Below are 19,690 nucleotides of genomic sequence, written 5' to 3' on the forward strand. Positions count from 1 at the left end.
TGTCCAAAGTGGGAAAACCTATTTAAAGGGATTCTCCACTTTTCAACATCATGTCCTAAACACTCCACCCTGCTATTTGGTTGGCTGGTGCTGCCCACATGATAGCTAGCCAATCGATAGCAGGGGAGAGTCCAGAACGGTGGGCATCGGGTAGTCTGAGAAGCCCTATGGGCATCATGTTTAAGTTTAACGAAACTTTTAAAAAACTTTTAACATGTCATAATAAAATGTCAGAAGGTTTGGTCGGTGGGGGTCTGAGCACTGAGACCCCACCCATCGCTAAAACGAAGCGGTAGAAGCGCTCGGGTGAGCAATGTGCTGCTTCGTTTCTGATCGGTGAAAAAGGCGATCAGAAACAGATCGGCACAGGACTTACTTCAGAGCAGGTCAGAGCTGTTTTGGTGGCATGAGGAGGACCTACACAATAGTTAAAGGGTAACTAAACGTTCAACAAACTTCTGACATGTCAGAAGTTTTGATTGGTGGGGGTCCGAGCACTGAGACCCCCAGCGATCGCTAAAACGAAGCGGCAGAAGTGCTTGTGGGGGCGCTCAGCCGCTTAGTTTCTGTTCGCCTTTTTTGGAAATCGATGTATCGGTGTACGGACTTAATAGAAAGTCTATGAGCCTGTACTCCGCTACATCGGCTTTCCGGAAAAAGCCGAATAGAAACGAAGCGGCTCAGCGCTCACACGAGTGGTTCTGCCGCTTCGTTTTAGCGATCGGTGGGGGTCTCAGTGCTCGGACCCCCACCGATCAAAACTTTTGACATGTCACTATGACATATTTTGTTCAGGAGCAGAAGCTTCAATAACATGAAACAGATCTGCCGATCGATTATAACAGCGTGTGGACGGTGTTCGTTTGCTTCATTTCCATGGAGGAAGGATCGGGAGTGTCGGGGGAAATAATCAGTAATATGATCATTAGTCCCGGTACAGTTTGCATCATGTCGGCAGCACATCCCGTTTACACAGACTAATGATCGGGAACGAGCGCTTGTACAAGTACTTGTCCAGCCAATCATCTGCCTGTAACCCGCTACCCTGACCCCTATTCTGCACGGCAAGCTGACAGGAGGGCACGTACAGTCCTGGCCAAAAATTTTGAGACTGACACAAATTTTGTTTTTCACAGAGTTTGCTGCTTCGGTATTTATAGCGGCAATTTGCATTAACTCCAGATTGTTATGAAGAGTGATCAGATGACTTACAATTAATTGCAAACTCATTCCTTGCCATGTAAATGAACTTAAAGCGGTTTTCCCATCAGAGATATTTATGACACATCCACAGGATATGTCATAAATGTCAGATAGATGCGGGTCCCACCTCTGGGACCCGCACCTATCTCCAGAACGGGGCCCCCTAAACCCTGTTCTGCAGCTCTGTGCTCCGGGTGACTTGTGTGATTTCCGGCCATGAAGAAGGAAACAGCGTAGCTCGCTGAGTTACGCTGTTTCCTTAACTCCCATAGAACTGAATGGTAGTTACGGAAACAGCGTAGCTCGCATGCTACGCTGCTTCCGTAACGCCAATCACTACTATGGGATTACGGAAACAGTGTAGCTGTCAGAAGTTTTGATCGGTTTTGGCTCCGAGCACTGAGACCCCCACCGATCTCTAGAACGAAACGGCAGAAGCGCTCGGGTGAGCTTTTTTCAGAAAGCCGATGTGGCGGTGTACGGGCCCATAGACTTTCTATTGAGTCCGTACACCGCTACATCGGCTTTTCGAGAAAAAACTATCAGAAACCATGTGGCTCAGCGTGTCTGCTGCTTCGATCTAGCGATCAGTGGGGGTCTCAGTGGTCGGACCTCCACTGATCAAAACTTCTGACGTGTCACTATGACATGTCAGAAGTTTGTTGAAAGTTTAGTTACCCTTTAAAATCCGGCAGATTTATTAACGCCATCCACTATTTTTTTGGCACACAATACTTGTATAACGTACACCAGCCTAGAGGTGGCGGAAAAAAGTGTCTAACGCGTCTTTGCGCCATAGTGATAAGTTTGGCGCAGTTTCCGCCTGTCTGGTCTAGTCTTATCCTGTCTAAATTTAGGAGAGAATTAATAAATCTCCCTAATAATAATTTAGATGCATGGTATTTTTATGTTTTTTTTGCAATTTCTGACAGAATTATTTTTTTTGAAAGAAAAAATCTACTATGAATAAAAAGTTTCTAGTTATCAAACCCGCATGGACTAAAGATAAAAAATGATTCTCCTCATTAATGGCCCCTATTAGGAATGTGTCATATTTCAAAGCTATTTTGAAAAATAATAATGTACTGTATATAGCAATCAGTAATGAGATATTGCAGTTTCCATATTGGCCACTAGATGTCAGTACTGCATGCGTATGTTTTTGACCTGTATACCAAGACCCTCCTCGTTTTATAGCCTTTATGACCAATCGATTGTGGGGCCCTGTAATAAAAAATTTCATCGTCTAAAAAAAATATTAAAAAGTTTAGTCAAAACTAACAACCCCATGTGCCGAAACCCGGGATCGAACCAGGGACCTTTAGATCTTCAGTCTAACGCTCTCCCAACTGAGCTATTTCGGCTGGCAGGGCACTACCATGAGGTAACATCTAAAAATGTAACCCCCCCCCCCCTCACACGTATCTATATAAATTATGTGCTCCTCCTAAACAACATAAATCTGCTAAAAGTCCCTACATATCCAATAGACTGACATATAAAGGAAGCAATATTTTTATTGTCACCAGTCACACAGATAAATCATTTCCCTGGTGGAGAAATTGGGAGTTATAGTCACATATTGGAGGGGATACAGACAGCTGTGGGTATAATTAAATGTCATTTATAACACGACTGTGGTCTCCTGATAGTATCATCAGCTCAGACCAAATTATAAAATGTTCCTTTAATTGACAAAAATATTCGTAAACAAAAAATATATAAGAAATCTAATTATCTTAAAGGGAAACAATTCTCCTGAGAGCGGAACCATCGACACAACTGTTTTATGATACAATTCCGCTGCGTAAAAATAAATACGTGTTTTCTGTAAATTCACCCCTAGAAAAAAAAAAAATTACGTGCTCCTGAATCCTTTCTCTTGTAAGCTTGGTTGGTCATGCACTAGACTCCTCCCACCTACAGTTTATAGGACAGGAAGTAGCTGTCTGGCAGTTACCATTGTCAGCCATGTTAGCTCTCATGGGTCTAATTTTTCTGTCATCCGGTCACCCATGCTCCTCACCTTCACAGAGTACGCCACCTCAGGGGTGTAAACAAATTTGGTTCACTTTTAACCACATTGCAATGCCAGTTTTTATAATGATAGCCTGGTACCTAGCCTATTAGGGCATTCTGAGTTAATAAAGATGGGAACTTACAGAGAGCAGCTACAAAGAGCGTATCTCTTTCTGTGGAGGACTTAACATGTCCGTGCATTACATGGGCTGCCCATTGATTTGAATGAGAAATGTGTAATGCTTTATTTCCCCTGTGGTGGCACTGCAGGTAAATTTAACACTTGGTGTCAGTTTCCCTCACAGATTACATCTGATCACTGGAGGTTTTAGCAGCTCGACACCTTGTAATCAATTTTGTTTTGAATAATCACCGAATGGCAGCGGATGTGCTGTAGTGTAGCAAATCAGGAACATAACCGCGGGTCGTCAACAGATAAGTGCTCAAGATGCCGGTCGCCATGGCCACTCTGCGGGGCTGCTGAACAAGAGTAGGTACCAGCAGCATTACAGGAAGAGAAGCCGAGGTGGAGGGTTTTTTTTTTTGCTTAACATCTGGACGCACCTGTCGGCTGGAGCATGGTGAGGAGAGTAACACTATTTATCTATCTATCTATCTATCTATCTATCTATCTATCTATCTATCTATCTATCTATCTATCTATCTATCTATCTATCTATCTATCTATCTATCTATCTATCTATCTATCTATCTATCTATCTATCTATCCATCTATCCATCCATCCATCCATCCATCCATCCATCTATCTATCTATCTATGTATCTCATATCTATCTATCTATCTATCTATCTATCTATCTATCTATCATCTATCTATCTATCTATCTATCTATCTATCTATCTATCTATCTATCTATCTATCTATCTATCTATCTATCTATCTATCTATCATCTATCTATCTATCTATCTATCTATCTATCTATCTATCTATCTATCTATCTATCTATCTATCTATCTATCTATCTATCTATCTATCTATCTATCTCATATCTATCTATCTATCTATCTATCTATCTATCTATCTATCTATCTATCTATCTATCTATCTATCTATCTATCTATCTATCTATCTATCTAAAATCCAAATACAATGTCAGCCGCACAGCCTTGTGAATCATGGATGGGTGCCGGCCTGCCCAGGTCAGGGCAAACAGACCTGCTGTAGTAGAATCCAAAAATCAGGCAGCACTCCAAGGTATAAGCAAAATAGAAAAAGGTGCTTTATTGGTCCATATACACACGACGTTTCAGCTCAGCACAGGATCCTTTCTCAAGTTCATAGATCTATCTATCTATCTATCTATCTATCTATCTATCTATCTATCTATCTATCTATCTATCTATCTATCTATCTATCTATCTATCTATCTATCTATCTATCGATCTATCTATCTATCTATCTATCTATCTATCTATCTATCTATCTATCTATTATCTATCTCTCTAATATCTATCTGCAATTGTGCACGCACTGGCCCTTTAAAGCCGTGCACGCGCGGGCCTGCTCGCCCTGCGTAAAACAGTCTCTGAAGCAGGATGTGAGTGCTGGCGTCTCCCTGGAGGGAGATGCCACAGAGAACTCACATGTCCATTGCCGCAGCCGTCAGAGGGTAAGTCAGAACGACGGGCCACAGCCATAGACGTTACAGTATCCCCCCTCTTACGCCCGCTCTACTTGGGAGCAGAGCGGGGGAGAAATTTCTTCATGAGGATAGGAGCATCGATGTTCTCCTCTGGCTCCCAAGACCTCTCTACTGGACCAAATCCCCTCCAATCCACCAGAAAAAAGTCCTTCCTCCCACTTTCTTGGTGGCCAGGATCTTCCTTACTTCGAAAGTCCCTGACGAGCCGCCAGGAGCCACTACGGAACTAGGAGTCCTGGAGTAGTGGTTCAGAACCACGGGCTTCAGCAGGGAGACATGGAAGGAGTTAGGGATCTTGAGGGTAGGAGGCAGCCGAAGCTTGTAAGACACAGGGTTAATCTGTAGCAGAATCTCGAGGGTCCGAGGAACCTGGGAGCAAATTTGCAAGATGGCACACTCAACAGGATATTCCTGGAAGACAGCCAGACACTCGTACCTGGGAGAAACTGGGGAGGCTCTCGTCTTCTAGTGTCTGCCTTTTTCTTCATGCGGTCCACCGCCAGCAGAATAGAAGATTGTCTCTGTTGCCATATCTGCAGAAAATCCCTGAAGGTAGAGTCAGCTGCAGGCACCTGGGACATAGTAGAGACAGGAATAGGTATTCGAGGATGTTGGCCGTAGACGATGAAGAACGGACTGGAGGTGGTGGACTCACTGATATGGTTATTATAGGAGAACTCAGCCCACGGGAGCAGCTGCACCCAGTCATATTGCCGCCTGGAGACAAAGTGCCGCAGATAGTTCTCCATAATCTGGCTAACCCTCTCGACTGAGGATGGTAGGCCAAGGAAAAGTCCAACTTAACACCGAGGAGACCGCAGAGTGATCTCCAGGACTTCGAGGTGAACTGGACCCCTCAATCCGAGACAATATGCAGAGGCAAGCCGTGCAGACGGAAGATGTGTTGGACGAAGAGATCGGCCAGTCGAGCAGCAGAAGGCAGGCCAGTCAGGGGCCATTTTGGAAAATCGATCCACCACCACCCAGATCACACTGCATCCAGCAGAGAGAGGCAGATCCGAGATGAAGTCCATTGCAATATGTTGCCAGGGGGAATCGGGCACCGGCAGTGGTTGGAGCAGACCAGCTGGTCTGGAGTGGGCAACTTTATTTGCTGCGCATACTGTACAGGAGGAGACAAAGTCCATGACGTCTTTGGGCAGCGTGGGCCACCAGAACTGACGGGTAATTAGGTCTCGGGTCTTACAGGCACCCGCATGACCTGCCAGTTTGGAACTGTGACTCCAACGAAGGATTCTTCCTCTGTCTGACAGACGTACAAAAGTCCTTACCGGAGGAATGTCTCTAACTTGCAGAGGATTGACCAAGAAGATGCAGGAAGGATCAATAATATTCTGTGGGGACTCCACAGTGTCCTCTGTTGAACCGAGCAAAGAACAATGACCACCTGGCTTGACGAGGATTCAGCCGCTGAGCCGTCTGAAGATAGGTCAGGTTCTTGTGGTCCGTGAAGATCAGGATTGGATGAGCTGCACCTTCTAGTAGGTGTCTCCACTCCTGCAGGGCAAGCTTGATGGCCAGTAACTCCCGATCCCCAATCGAGTAGTTGCGCTCTGCGGGAGAAAACAGCTTAGAATAGTAGCCACATACCACAGTCTTGCCTTTCGAACGTCTCCGGAACAACAGTGCACCAGCACCAACAGAGGCGGCGTCCACCTCTAACAAAAACTGTAGGGATACATCAGGGTGACGAAGAATAGAGGCTGACGTGAAGGCTTTTTTTAAGGTTTTAAATGCGGCTTCTGTCTCTGGAGTCCACTCCTTGGCATTCATGCCCTTTTTGGTGAGGGTAGAGATGGGAGCCGTCAATGAAGAGAAGTTGGGAATGAACAGCCGGTAGAAGTTGGCGAATGCCAGGAAGCGTTTTATGGCCCTTCCAGAACAGCCTTTACCTTCTTAGGGGCTATTTGGAGGCCCTGATCGGAGATGATGTAGCCCAGGAAGGGTAGAGACTTTTTTTTCAAACATGCACTTCTCCAGCTTGGCATAAAGATGATTCTCCCTTAATCGAAGCAACACCTGGCGGACATGACTGATGAGTTACAGGATCTGGGGAAAAAATCAAAATGTCATCGAGATACACCAGAACACAGACATAGAGGAGATCACGAAAAATGTCATTGACAAATTCTTAAAACATTGCGGGAGCGTTACACAGGCCGAAGGGCGTAACCAGATATTCATAGTGCCCATCACGTGTATTAAATGCAGTTTTCCACTCGTCACCATGACAAATCCGGATTAGATTGTAGGCCCCCCGCAGGTCTAGTTTAGAAAAAAACTGGTCCCCCCGTATGCGATAAAACAGTTCTGAAATCAAAGGCAATGGGTACCTGTTCTTCATCGTGATCTGGTTGAGGCCTCGGTAGTCAATGCAGGGTCGGAGGGATCCGTCTTTCTTTTTGACAAAGAAAAACCCGGTCCCAGCCGGGGATGAGTATTTACGTATGAAGCCCCTCTCCAGATTCTCCTTAATGTAGGCCGACATAGACTGGGTCTCAGGTAAGGAGAGAGGGTATGCTCTACTGCGAGGAGGGGACGAATCAGGAACCAAGTCGATAGGACAATCATACGCTCGATGTGGTGGAAACGTCTCTGCTTCCTTCTTGTCGAAGACATCTGAGGACATAGAGTAACAAGGAGGCAACCCTGCCAATGACCGATGCGGAGAAAATTGAGGTGGATGAATATGCCCCAGAGCGGTTGAGACACTTGGAACCCCACTGGAGAACTTCACCGGAGTTCCAATCCAGGACAGGTGAGTGTAGACGGAGCCAAGGCAAACCCAGCAGCACGGGGTTGACGGCCTTGGGCAGGACAAACATGGAGATAAGCTCAGAGTGAAGGGCTCCCACTTGAAGCCTCAACGGCTTGGTCACAGACAAAATTTGGTCAGGCAGCGGCAGTCCATCTACCGAGACAATGATCAACGGCCTTTCCAGCAGAACAGTGGGTAACTGAAGAAGATCCGCAAGGTCTTGGCAGATGATAATTGGCTGCAGAGCCAGAGTCCAGGTAGGCAGAGACCGGATGGGGCCTCTCGCTGGCGACGATGGTCACAGGAATGAACAGTTTGGAGGAGAGTTCTCTATTAAATGCTGTATCGCCCAGGGTTGTCTCTCCAACCAAATCCAGGCATCAGGGTTTTTTGGCTTCTGGGGACACAGACGCACGACATAGCCAGCAAGGCCGCAATATAGGCAGAGTCCAGAGGTGAGCCTGCGCTGCTTCTCCTGGACTGACAGTTTAATCCGGTCTACCTGCATAGGAACCTCGGGTGGAGCAGCAGAAGCGGGAAAGAGGGGTTGCCGGAAGTTGGGTGCCAGTCTAGGAAGCCGTCTCTCTTGTCGAACCTCTTGAGATCTTTCCTTGAGCCTTATATGCACTTGAGAAGCTAGTAGAATCAGGTTGTCCAAGGTAGATGGTAGATCCCAGGCAGCAAGTTCATCTTTGACCTCGGGTGATAGGCGATGCCAGAAGGAAGCTACCAACGCCTCCTTGTTCCAAGACAGTTCTCCTGCCAGGGTCCGGAACTGAATGGTGTACTCGCCCACGGAGGCGTCTCCCTGGTGAAGGTTCAACGTAGCAGTGGCTGCCGACGAGACTCGTCCAGGCTCCTCAAACACTGTACGAAATAACTGCACGAACCCCTGGAAGTCTTGGGTCTCGGGTCCCTGTCGTTCCAAGATTGGGTTCACCCACGCCAGGGCCTTGCTGGCAAGTAAGGAGATAATGAAGGCGATCCTGGCTCCGTCTGAAAGAAATGCTCTGGCGTGCAGGGTGAAGTGGATATGACACTGGTTAAGAAATCCCTGGCACACGCTAGCGTCTCCTTGGAAACGAGGTAACAGCGAGAATCGAGGATCAGAACCGGAGCTGCCAGGAGGTGTAGCAAGAGGTTCAATTGCAGGAACTTGAACAGGAATAGAGAAGGAAGCAGCTAGCACCCCAAGCTGCTGTGCCATGGAATCTCTTGCCACAAGAAGTTGATCCTGTCGTGCTCGCAGATCCTGCAGTTCCGCCTGCATGGCTTGGGAGGGGGACAGACCTTTAAATTGACCAGTGGGGTCCATGGCCTGAGTGTACTGTCACGGTGCAGGGTGTGGACCCACTGTGCCGTACCACGTAGCGTATAGGCAGCTGGCCAACCAGGTATAATACAATGTCTATAGTCCAGAAAGGGTACCTGAGGCAATGTAGACAGTAGCGGTGATTTAGGCTTAAGATAAGGCTCCGGCATCAGGCAGACACCCGGTGGGTGTAACATAGTAGATGCAGCGGAAGACACAGCTCGACTTCAACTCTAGATGACACAGAGGCACGGTAGCACAGGATACATACAGGGTACAGGCAGCAGGAACGGGTAACACTGGGAACTGGAAAACACTGGGAGGCCATTTGCAAGACAAACTTTAGGTATACAACAACGCTCAGGCAAAGATCGAGAGGGCAGTGCCCTTTTTATAGTCCAGCAGCATTCTGGACTTATTGCAGATTAGCTGCAATTGTGCATGTACTGGCCCTTTAAGGCCGGGCGCGCGCGCCCTGCGGGAAACAGTCTCTGAAGCAGGAAGTGAGTGCTGGCGTCTCACTGGAGGGAGATGCCGCCAAGAACTCACATGTCCAAGGCCGCGGGCGTCAGAGGGTAAGTCAGAACGACGGGCCGCGGCCATAGACGTTACATCTATCTATCTATCTATCTATCTATCTATCTATCTATCTATCTATCTATCTATCTATCTATCTCTCTATCTATCTATCTATCTATCTATCTATCTATCTATCTATCTATCTATCTATCTATCTATCTATCTATCTATCTATCTATCTCTCATATCTATCTATCTATCTATCTATCTATCTATCTATCTATCTATCTATCTATCTATCTATCTATCTATCTATCTATCTATCTATCTATCTATCTATCTATCTATCTATCTATCTATCTATCTGTCTATCTCATAATGTGAATGAGGAAAAGTTCAGTTATGTCGTACTTTCTACTTAATAAACCAGCCACTAGGCCGTAAACCAAATATTTCTGTAATATTTTTATTTTCATGCAGCTTTTATTACTATTGTACAATTATTAATTGTTTTAAATCTTTATAACATTTCATGCTATTAATTATATTTACATTTAGATATTTTTTTAGATTAATTGTGTGGAGTGAAAATCTAATTTGAACTTTGGGACTAACTAACATGAGACGTATCACCTGCATGGAGAATTACCACGACCTTACGTCACGTACATTTGGGAACTTGCCGCCTCTAGTGAGATTTACAATTACAAGATAAATACACAAGGACATTTCTGTTATTCTGTGTGTCCACCACACAATACACTGATCATTGCTCCAATATTGTAACATTTATTTTTAAACAGGTAAAATTTCTCTCTCTTAAAATTTCAATGTCAAAATTATTTTTCTTATTGTATCGGCAGGAAAAAGTAGTGTGACATTTATTTATTTTTTACAGCATTTTGTTTATTCAGTTGATTCCATTTTTAAGGGACAATAAAAACAAAATAATTGTATTTCTTCCTTTTCATTGACTATTGCCTTTTACGATATCAATAACATTATATTTATTCAGAAACTAGTAATAATTTATTTTAAAAAATGAAAATTTTTTTGATTTTCTTTATCTTCTTTTTTTGTTGTTGAAAAAAAGGGATCGGTCTCTTAATATAGAGAATTAATTCTAATCTGTAATTAATACCTATTTACTGCTGAATTTAAAACCACGTATCTATTGCAAAAAAACAAAAACTTAAATTAAATTAAAAATCTAAAATAAAAATACATTTAAAATTCAGTTTTTTTTTATAGGGAATAAATAAATAAAAAAACACCTAAATGTTATAGTCAAAATAAGTTATTATAGGATAATATTATTATATGCATTCTAAAATTAAAAAATAAATTAATGTTACTTAATAGTGTGTGTGTGTGTGTGTGTGTGTGTGTGTGTGTGTGTGTGTGTGTGTGTGTGTGTGTGTGTGTGTGTGTGTGTGTGTGTGATAAGTATCATATATAGATACATGTTTAATTTTATATTAGAATATTATTATAGAATATTTTTTTTATTTCTTTTACTTTTTTTCATATTGTTCACTGAATTTAACAAATTGGTGTGACTTTATTAATCCATATTTTTCATGATTTTACAATTAATTTATTTATCTCCTTTTATCCATTTTTCACAGAATACATGAATTCCAGTCGCAGTACAGAATTCCTAATGCTTGGCCTTTCAGACCTCCCAGAGCAACAGATTTTGCTCTTTGTAATATTTTTGGTTATGTATCTTCTAAACCTTATCGGAAACTCAACCATTATCTTCCTGGTGAGAGCCGACTCCCATCTCCGTACCCCCATGTATTTCTTCTTAGCTAATTTGTCCTTTGTTGATATGTGCTACACCTCCGCTATTGTCCCAAAAATGTTAGTGAACATCGTTTCAGAAGACAAGTCGATGACATTGATGGACTGCATCTCCCAGCTGTATTTTTTCCTGTGTTTTGCTTGCACAGAATGCTTTCTCTTGGCAGTCATGGCGTATGACCGATTTGTGGCCATCTGTAACCCACTACACTACATTTTGATCATCAGTAGAAAAATTTGCCTTATTCTGGTGGTCTCTTCATGGTTGGCCGCTGCTCTACATTCACTTCTACATAGTGTGATGGCTTCAACATTGACCTTTTGTGGTTCCAACAAAGTCTATCACTTCTACTGTGACATGGCGCCACTCTTGCAGTTGGCTTGTTCCGACATCTCACTCAACAAACTGTTGATCTACACAGAAGGTGGACTACCGGTTTTAATCCCATTCCTCATAGTTTTGTATTCCTACACTAGAATCATCTCATCCATCCTACAAATTCGCTCAACAGATGGAAGATACAAAGCCTTCTCCACCTGTTCCTCACATCTTACTGTGGTCATCTTATTTTATGGGACAATTGGCTTCATGTATCTCCGACCATCTTCTAGATCTTCCGTAAATTATGACAGGGTTGTTAGTGTTATCTATACCGTAGTGGCTCCAATGTTAAATCCTTTTATCTATAGCTTGAGAAATAAGGAGGTCAAAGGGGCATTGAAAAAAGCTTTTACCAGGAAGAAAAATGTGTAAAACCTCAAAAATACATGTAATAGGCAATAACGTGGGCACAGGTATGTAAACCTATACTTGACACGTCTGTCCATGGTATCGCTTATATAAGTATATATAGTGTGTTATTTCAAAAAGTTCTCTCTTATATTTAGCATGTATAATATCGGAACTCCATCACCCTGAAATATTTTATACATATCCATATTATAGTCCTATATCAGGACCAGGCGGAAGACTCATCAGACCAGTCACTGTTTTCTCAGTCCTCCAGTATCTGATGGACACCTCCCACGATTGGAGGGACATTCTCTACTTTGGCCCACAGCCCTTTGACCTTTCTTCCTTCTCAAACGTCCCTATTTAGGTACTAATGAATGCCTGATGATAACTTATTAAATCTACTCTATATTGCTCTAGAAAGTGTCTGTCTGGTTCCTAGCAGCTAGAAGAATGACTTGAAGCTCCAGGGTCCCACCTAGCATGTGGAATATATAATACTGATGTCTTCTTACGTGGTCCCAGATGGGACTGGTGCCTCGGCACCCCTTATAGCTATGGCCTTGTTGGTGGCATTTAAACAATCAACTTATATATTATTTATACTTTTTTTTATGTGTATAGGTTAATGAAAGACTGCGAGAGAATATAGATGTGCCTGGGGTGGGACTCAAACCCAAAACGTCTGGCTTAGGAAGCCAATGCATCGTGTGTCGTATCAATTAAACCACTGGTTCAAGTTTTACCCTAGGGCCTTCAACCTCTTGGCCATCCTGACTTGCTGGAATTAGATTCTTCTCGACCACAGTCAGTAACGTTATCTGGAGCAAGTAGCAAATAGCTAAAAAGTTGGAAAAGAGTTAAGGCCCTTTAACACGAGCCAAGGATCGGGTGAGCAATGTTCTTACGAACGCTTATTCCTGATCATCGACCTGGGTCAAATAGCATGGGACATATTAACGATCACTTGTCCCCATATTTGCAATCATTGCCCTGTTTGAATGGATCCAACAAGCGCCAATTCACACGCTGTATTGTCGATCGGCACTTGTTTAACCGGCAGAATATTTACCGGTGTGAACGGTGCCTTAGACTACTTTTACCAAACAATCAGGCCACAAATATAAAACATAGGACAACTTTTTGCTTTTCTCGTCCCAGTGCTTCATGGACCCGGGTGCGACTTTTGCTATTAGGTTATTATAATACGGGATGTGTTTTAGCTGCTTAGGTGCTGTGATAATTGTACATTGAAAGACTCTTACAGAATTGATATACGAGCCATTCCTCCAAACAGGCGACCTGTATAGCCACAGCGTAGGGAATGTCACATAACAATCATATATCTGAGGCTGTAGACTGTCACTTTAAGAAGGAGCATGTAGCCGAAATAGCTCAGTTGGGAGAGCGTTAGACTGAAGATCTGGTTCGATCCCGGGTTTCGGCAATATGTGTTTGTGTTTTATTTAAACTGTATACAGAAAAAACAAAAACAAAACATGGAATAATTAACATTAGTATTTGCTTTTTGTTTCTGTGCATTTTCGCACAAAATATATTAATGAAATCTGGTGAATCACTTATATACCCCAAAAATGGGGGCATTAAAAAATACAACTTGTCCCGCAAAAAACGGGTCCAATTACACTGAAGATTTGCAGTTCCCTGGTTCAATTCTAGATTTCAGCAAGTTCATATTCTTCATAATTTAACTGGTTAACGACGCATGACGTCTATGCTCGTCACGAGCGGCAGGACGTTGTCACATCAAGACAAGCACACACGTCATGCTGATCGCATGGGCACAACAAGTGTCAGGAGCGGGGCAATGGCTGTATTACACAGCCGTAGCCTCGCTCTAACGGCTGAGATCAGAGAAACGTCTGATCTCTGTCGTTAACCCCTTGAATGTCACTCGTGGCATTCAAAGTGAAAATTAAAAGGGGGAACCCCTCTTTGATCGCATCATAGGGAATCCCTGTGATGTAATTGAGGAACACACCTTCGATGAGCAGACAGCCCGGGGTCCATTAAAAGACCCCAGAACTGCTCGGCCACCACAACTTTTTTTTGTTTTTTTTAACTACTTCTGAATTCGGAAACTGTCTTTAGCTACACGCTGGAATCTTGTAACAAAAATAATACTATAATGGAAATCATACAGCTATTAACACAAGAAAAAAACAAATACGGCAAACCAACCCCGAACGGCACTCAAACCAACAATTTAGGAGGTAAGTGCCATTAACATTGTGAATTATAATCACAGTCAAAGTTTATCAAGAGGTTCCCCCCATTTGAGGATAAACATTGTCATTTACAACATAATGGGGAGTATACATGTAATTTAAAAAGAAAACAAAAACCTTGCAAATCACCCCAGATGGGACTTGAACCCACAATCCCTGGCTTAGGAGGCCAGTGCCTTATCCATTAGGCCACTGGGGCTCAATTTGTAACTAATGAAACAGAGATATAGGGAATTGTCGACTGGGTGCAGCATAAAACCCTTAAAACGTACCTAATTTTTAAGGTGAATCTTTAGAATAAGCTGCTCCAGTAGCATAGCTAGTGGTGCAGTGGCCCAGGGCCCACTAAGATGGTGAGGCCCACTGCCATGGCCACGCCACACAGGGCGGCCTGCTGCCTTTCTGAGTGGGCGGCGGCGCAACTGAAACCAGCCACCGCCACCCTCTCCTGCACTAATTGAACCTGTGGGGCAAGTCATTGGCAGGGCAGAATGACTTGCCCCACCAATCAGCGCCTCTCAACGACACTAGCGTTGTTCAGCCCCAGCATTAGTTGTCCGCCTGTAATTAAAAGCTATTTGTTATGCGTCAGTAAATTGTTTCTGTAAAGTGGAAAACTCCTTTAATCATTGGATTCAGGTGTTTCATTCAGTCCCATTCCCGGTCCTGTAATAGGACGCCACCATTGTAACACGTCAGTTCCTGAAATGTTTCCCTCCTAGATATTCCACCGTCAAATGTGCTATTATTGTAGAGTGGAAGCCTTTTAGGAATCACTGCAATTCAGCCACAAAAGAGTTAAAGGAACAGTGTTACCACAATTTTTTTTTTAATATGTTAAAGATGTTAGTGCTTTATTAAAAACGTTTGGATTAATTTGTGTGTTTGTGTGTTACTTTTTCTTATTTTTACACTTTTTCTTCCCTATTGGGGCTGCCATATTTTTTCCATTTCTGTATGTGTCGATTAACGACACATACAGACATGGAATACGGCAGCCACAGTCACATAGGGACTGCGAACGGGTCCCGTCCCATCCACTTCTGTGTACGCCGTCTGTGTGGGAACTGCGCATGCGCCGCTCCCACACAGTCCAATTTGAAATGTGCGCCGTCCAGCGCCATTTTCCTGTGGACCGGAAGTCGCGGCCGTACAGTAAGATTACTACTTCCGGTCGCGGCTTCCGGACTTGTGCACTTGGACCAGCGGCAGCAGATGGAGCGGACGGGCCGGAGGGAGCCGCGGCGGCAGGAGCAGGTAAGAGATTTCTATGTATGTTCGTGTTTGTGTGTGTTTACTACTGTATGTAAACCTACTACACTGTGTGTTAGCTCAAAAAATGGCGACACAGTGTAGGAGGTTAGACCGTTTAATCCCCTCGTTTATCCCGGCACTAGCCAGGATAAAGGAGGGGGGGGATTCTCAGAGCTCACTAGAGCGAGTGCTTTTTACCCAATTTTGCAGCAAAAAGCAATGTGGTTGCTTTACCACATGCAATGCTGCAATTTTGGGAATAGCTCCATCTAGTGACCAGCAATGGGAAATATTATAAATTATAATATTTCCTGACTCGTGAAAAAAAAAATAATAATTTGAACAATGTTTAAACACCTACACACTAAATGTTTAATTAAAAAAAAAAAAACATGTTTTGCTGGCAACACATTCCCTTTAAAGTTTTCAGACAATGGGTTGAACTTTCATTTGAAAAAAAATAAAACATGTCAGAAGTGGGATTCGAACCCACGCCTCCAGAGGAGACTGCGACCTGAACGCAGCACCTTAGACCGCTCGGCCATCCTGACTTCCTGTATGTTTTGAAAATCAACTCCTTCCAGACCAGTCAGCTGCTGATAGTTTATGATATGAATGATCCTCTGATGCTATGAACAACTTTGAGGGCATTTTTATTTATTTTTTGTTTCGCTTTACACTGAATCCGTCAGTCCCACGCACCATACGGATTCAGTGACAACAGGTCCTCCGTCTCTGTGACACACAGGATCCACCTGTAAACAATCACATCTAAGTTCATAACTTAGATGTGATCGATCCCAGGTGGATCCTACGTGTCACAGAGACGCGGGACCTTCCGACACCGACGGATTCAGTGTAAAACCAGCGATACAGCTGTTCAGTATAGAGAATACAGAACAGCTGTATCTCCAAAAGTAAATGTCATTTTTTAACAAAAACTATTTACAAAGTTACACGAATCACAATGACTAAGCTATTTATTAAAAAGATATATATATCTGTAAGAGGGGTGAACATGGCTGAGATAAATGATTGCAGTCTGTGTAACCTGTATTCTGCTGTACTATGTGTATACTGTTAGTTTGTTATTACTGTTATCTGTCTGGTTATATTTGTAGAAGGAATATTTTTTACTAATGAGTAATTTGACAGATTGTACTGAGCATGTCCAGAAAGCCCAGCATAGCAGACTGAGGAAAGTTCTAGAAAGCAAGAGAAGGAGCAGGAGGAGGAGCTCTGTGCTAGAGGAGCAGGAGGAGGATCTCTGGGCTAGAGGAGCAGGAGGAGGAGCTCTGTGCTAGAGGAGAAGGAGGAGGATCTCTGGGCTACAGGAGCAGGAGGAGGATCTCTGTCCTGGAGGAGCAGGAGGAGGAGCTCTGTCCTGGAGGAGCAGACAAGAGAGAGAAGGAGAGGGACTGCAGAGAAACTCATGAGAGGAGAATATAAAGTGACACTACAGAGAGACCCCTGAATGGAAGGTCTGGAAAGAGAGCAGCATTTAGAGTAAACTGTGGAGACTGAGACAGCTACAGGATTGGCTGAGAACTGCTGGGACTCTCCTCACTGATGTAGCAGGTGGGAGCTGAGGAGAAGCCTGTGACTGTGATATATGGATATTTGCAGAGACTGATATAGTGTCACTGTATAACCCACAGATACTCATTTCATTTCTGAAGTAAAGTTGTGTAAATCTGCCACCTGTCTGGTTCCTGTGCTCATATATTGCACTGACTGTGCCACCCTTACATTTTGGCGTAGTCGGCAGGATATAGACAATTACATACAAATATGGTGGCCATACTCATGCTTATCTGCGATGTTATTCCCTATTATGGCAGGTACAGGCAGTGTGCCTAAATACAATGGCACTAACATGCCAGTGACAGAGTGGGCAGAGATACTAAAATGTGCAGCTCGCTTATATGGGGTCCCACAGGCTAATGAAGTGGATCTGGCGATATTACTGCTGGAAGGAGAGGCTAGGAGAGCAGTGCTGCTGGCTCCTGAACCAATCAGAAAAAGTCTGTCTGATGTTGTGGAATATTTAGATTGTTTATATGGAGACACCTCATCTCCCCCCTCACTGAGGAGGAAATTCTTCTCCAGGTGTCAACAAGAAGGGGAAACATTGCTGAAATTTGCACTGGCACTGCAGGATTTAATGCAGAAGCTCCAGAAGAAGGATGATTGTAACCAGCGCCCTTTAACGACGCAAGCGTTGTTCAGCCCCAGCATTAGTTGTTCGCCTGTAATTAAAAGATATTTGTTATGTGTCAGTAAATTGTTTCTATAAAGTGGAAAACTCCTTAAGGCCTCATTTACACGAGCGTGTGCGTTTTGCGCGCGCAAAAAACGCAGCGTTTTGCGTGCGCAAAAGGCACTTGACAGCTCCGTGTGTCATCCGTGTATAATGCGCGGCTGCGTGATTTTCGCGCAGCCGCCATCATAGAGATGAGGCTAGTCGACGTCAGTCACTGTCCATGGTGCTGAAAGAGTTAACTGATCGGCAGTAACTCTTTCAGCACCCTCGACAGTGCATTCCGATCACCATATCGCGTAACCTGTTAAAAAAAAAAGAGGTTCGTACTTACCGAGAACTTCCCGGCCGTTGCCTTGGTGACGTGTCCTTGGTGACGCGTCCTTGGTGACGCGCCTCTCTTGACATCTGACCCCACCTCCCTGGATGACGCGGCAGTCCATGTGACCGCTACAGCCTGTGCTTGGCTTGTGATTGGCTGCAGCTGTCACTTGGACTGAATTGTCATCCCGGGAGGTCAGACTTGAGGAAGAAGCCGGGAGTTATCGGTAAGTCAGAACTTTTTTTTTTTTTGACACGTTCACGTATATTGGAATCGGAAGTCACTGTCCAGGGTGCTGAACCAGTTTAACTCTTTCAACACCCTGCACAGTGACTGTCTCCTGCCGGGTTCGGTCAAAACGAGTTCGGCCGAACCCGGTAAAGTTCGGTTCGCTCATGTCTAAGACACTCCGTTCGGATGTTTGTAAACAGAAAAGCACGTGGTGCTTTTCCGTTTACATTCAGTTTGACAGTTCTTGCGCGAATCACGCAGTTCGCACGGAAGTGCTTCCGTGCGGCATGCGTGGTTTTCACGCACCCATTGACTTCAATGGGTGCGTGATGCGCGAAAAACGCACGATTATAGAACATGTCGTGAGTTTTACGCCACACACTCGCGCAGCGCAAAATTCACGCATCGTCTGCACTGCCCCATAGAGTAATATAGGTGCGTACGACACGCGTGAAAATGAGGCCTTAATCATTGAATTCAGGTGTTTCATTCAGTCCCATTCCCACAGGTTTATAAAATCCAGCACTCGCCATGCAGTCGCTTTTACAGACATTTGTAATGGGTCGTTGTACAGAGATCACTGAATTTCAGTGCGGTCCTGTAATAGGACGCCACCATTGTAATACGTCAGTTCCTGAAATGTATCCCTCCTAGATATTCCACCGTCAACTGTGCTATTATTGTAGAGTGGAAGCCTTTTAGGAATCACTGCAATTCAGCCACAAAGAAGTTAAAGTTGTCATGATTTTTTTTTTTTTTTTATCATATTGCTTTTAATATAATATTTTCCAAAATGTTATTTATTTGTGTTCTCATGTTTTACTTTTTAATGTTTTCTGACTTTTACTTCTCTATGGGGGCTGCCATTTTTTTTTCATCTCTGTATGTGTCGATTAATGACACATACAGAGATGGAATACGGCACATACATCCCCATAGAGAATGCGAATTGGAGGCGTTCCATTTTCAGTTGCGTGCGCCATCTGTGTGGGAACAGCGCATGCGCCGCTCCCACACAGACCAAAACTAAGCTAGTTCGTAGTGCGAAATCCGGCGCCATTTTCATGTGGACCGGAAGCAGCTGCCGGACAGTAAGATGACGACTTCCGGCCGCGGCTTCCGGCCATATGTTCAATGAAGCGAAGGCGCAAGGAAGAGGAGAGGACGCGGCGGCGGCAGGAGCAGGTAAGTTATGTTTGTGTATGTGATGTGTGTATTATGTTCGTGTGATACTGTCTGCTGAGCCCTGTATCTAATTCTCATACACAGTGCAGTCGCTCAGAAAATGGCGGCACACAGTGTAGGAGGTTTGAAGACATTCAGGTGTTTCATTCAGTC

At 44.0% G+C, this 19,690-nt stretch overlaps 1 protein-coding gene and 3 non-coding genes across 7 annotated transcripts in view; 1 reads left to right on the forward strand and 3 right to left on the reverse strand.

The window, feature by feature from the left end:
• Window positions 1-12,453, forward strand: part of LOC142661800 (olfactory receptor 1E5-like) — a 15,671-nt gene extending 3,218 nt beyond the window's left edge. For 2 of the 4 annotated variants that reach the window (XM_075839386.1, XM_075839388.1), the window contains exons 3-4: window positions 3,516-3,803; window positions 11,126-12,453. In XM_075839386.1, the coding sequence (XP_075695501.1) occupies window positions 11,131-12,057 (927 nt within the window). In that variant the 5' untranslated portion in view covers window positions 3,516-3,803; window positions 11,126-11,130 and the 3' untranslated portion in view covers window positions 12,058-12,453. Of the gene's footprint in view, window positions 1-3,515; window positions 3,804-10,088; window positions 10,301-11,125 lie in introns of those variants that run through there. The other 2 variants (XM_075839387.1, XM_075839389.1) reach the window with 2 other exon arrangements.
• Window positions 2,495-2,567, reverse strand: TRNAF-GAA (transfer RNA phenylalanine (anticodon GAA)). The gene has a single exon. It is a non-coding gene; the product is annotated as a tRNA-Phe (tRNA).
• Window positions 12,454-14,411: 1,958 nt separating the features above from the next.
• On the reverse strand, window positions 14,412-14,484 carry TRNAR-CCU (transfer RNA arginine (anticodon CCU)). The gene has a single exon. It is a non-coding gene; the product is annotated as a tRNA-Arg (tRNA).
• A 1,523-nt stretch (window positions 14,485-16,007) lies between these two features.
• TRNAL-CAG (transfer RNA leucine (anticodon CAG)) lies at window positions 16,008-16,090 on the reverse strand. The gene has a single exon. It is a non-coding gene; the product is annotated as a tRNA-Leu (tRNA).
• Window positions 16,091-19,690: the final 3,600 nt, after the last annotated feature.

This window comes from Rhinoderma darwinii, chromosome 10 (genome assembly GCF_050947455.1).
Source record: "Rhinoderma darwinii isolate aRhiDar2 chromosome 10, aRhiDar2.hap1, whole genome shotgun sequence".
In the NCBI taxonomy this organism is placed as follows: domain Eukaryota; kingdom Metazoa; phylum Chordata; class Amphibia; order Anura; family Rhinodermatidae; genus Rhinoderma; species Rhinoderma darwinii.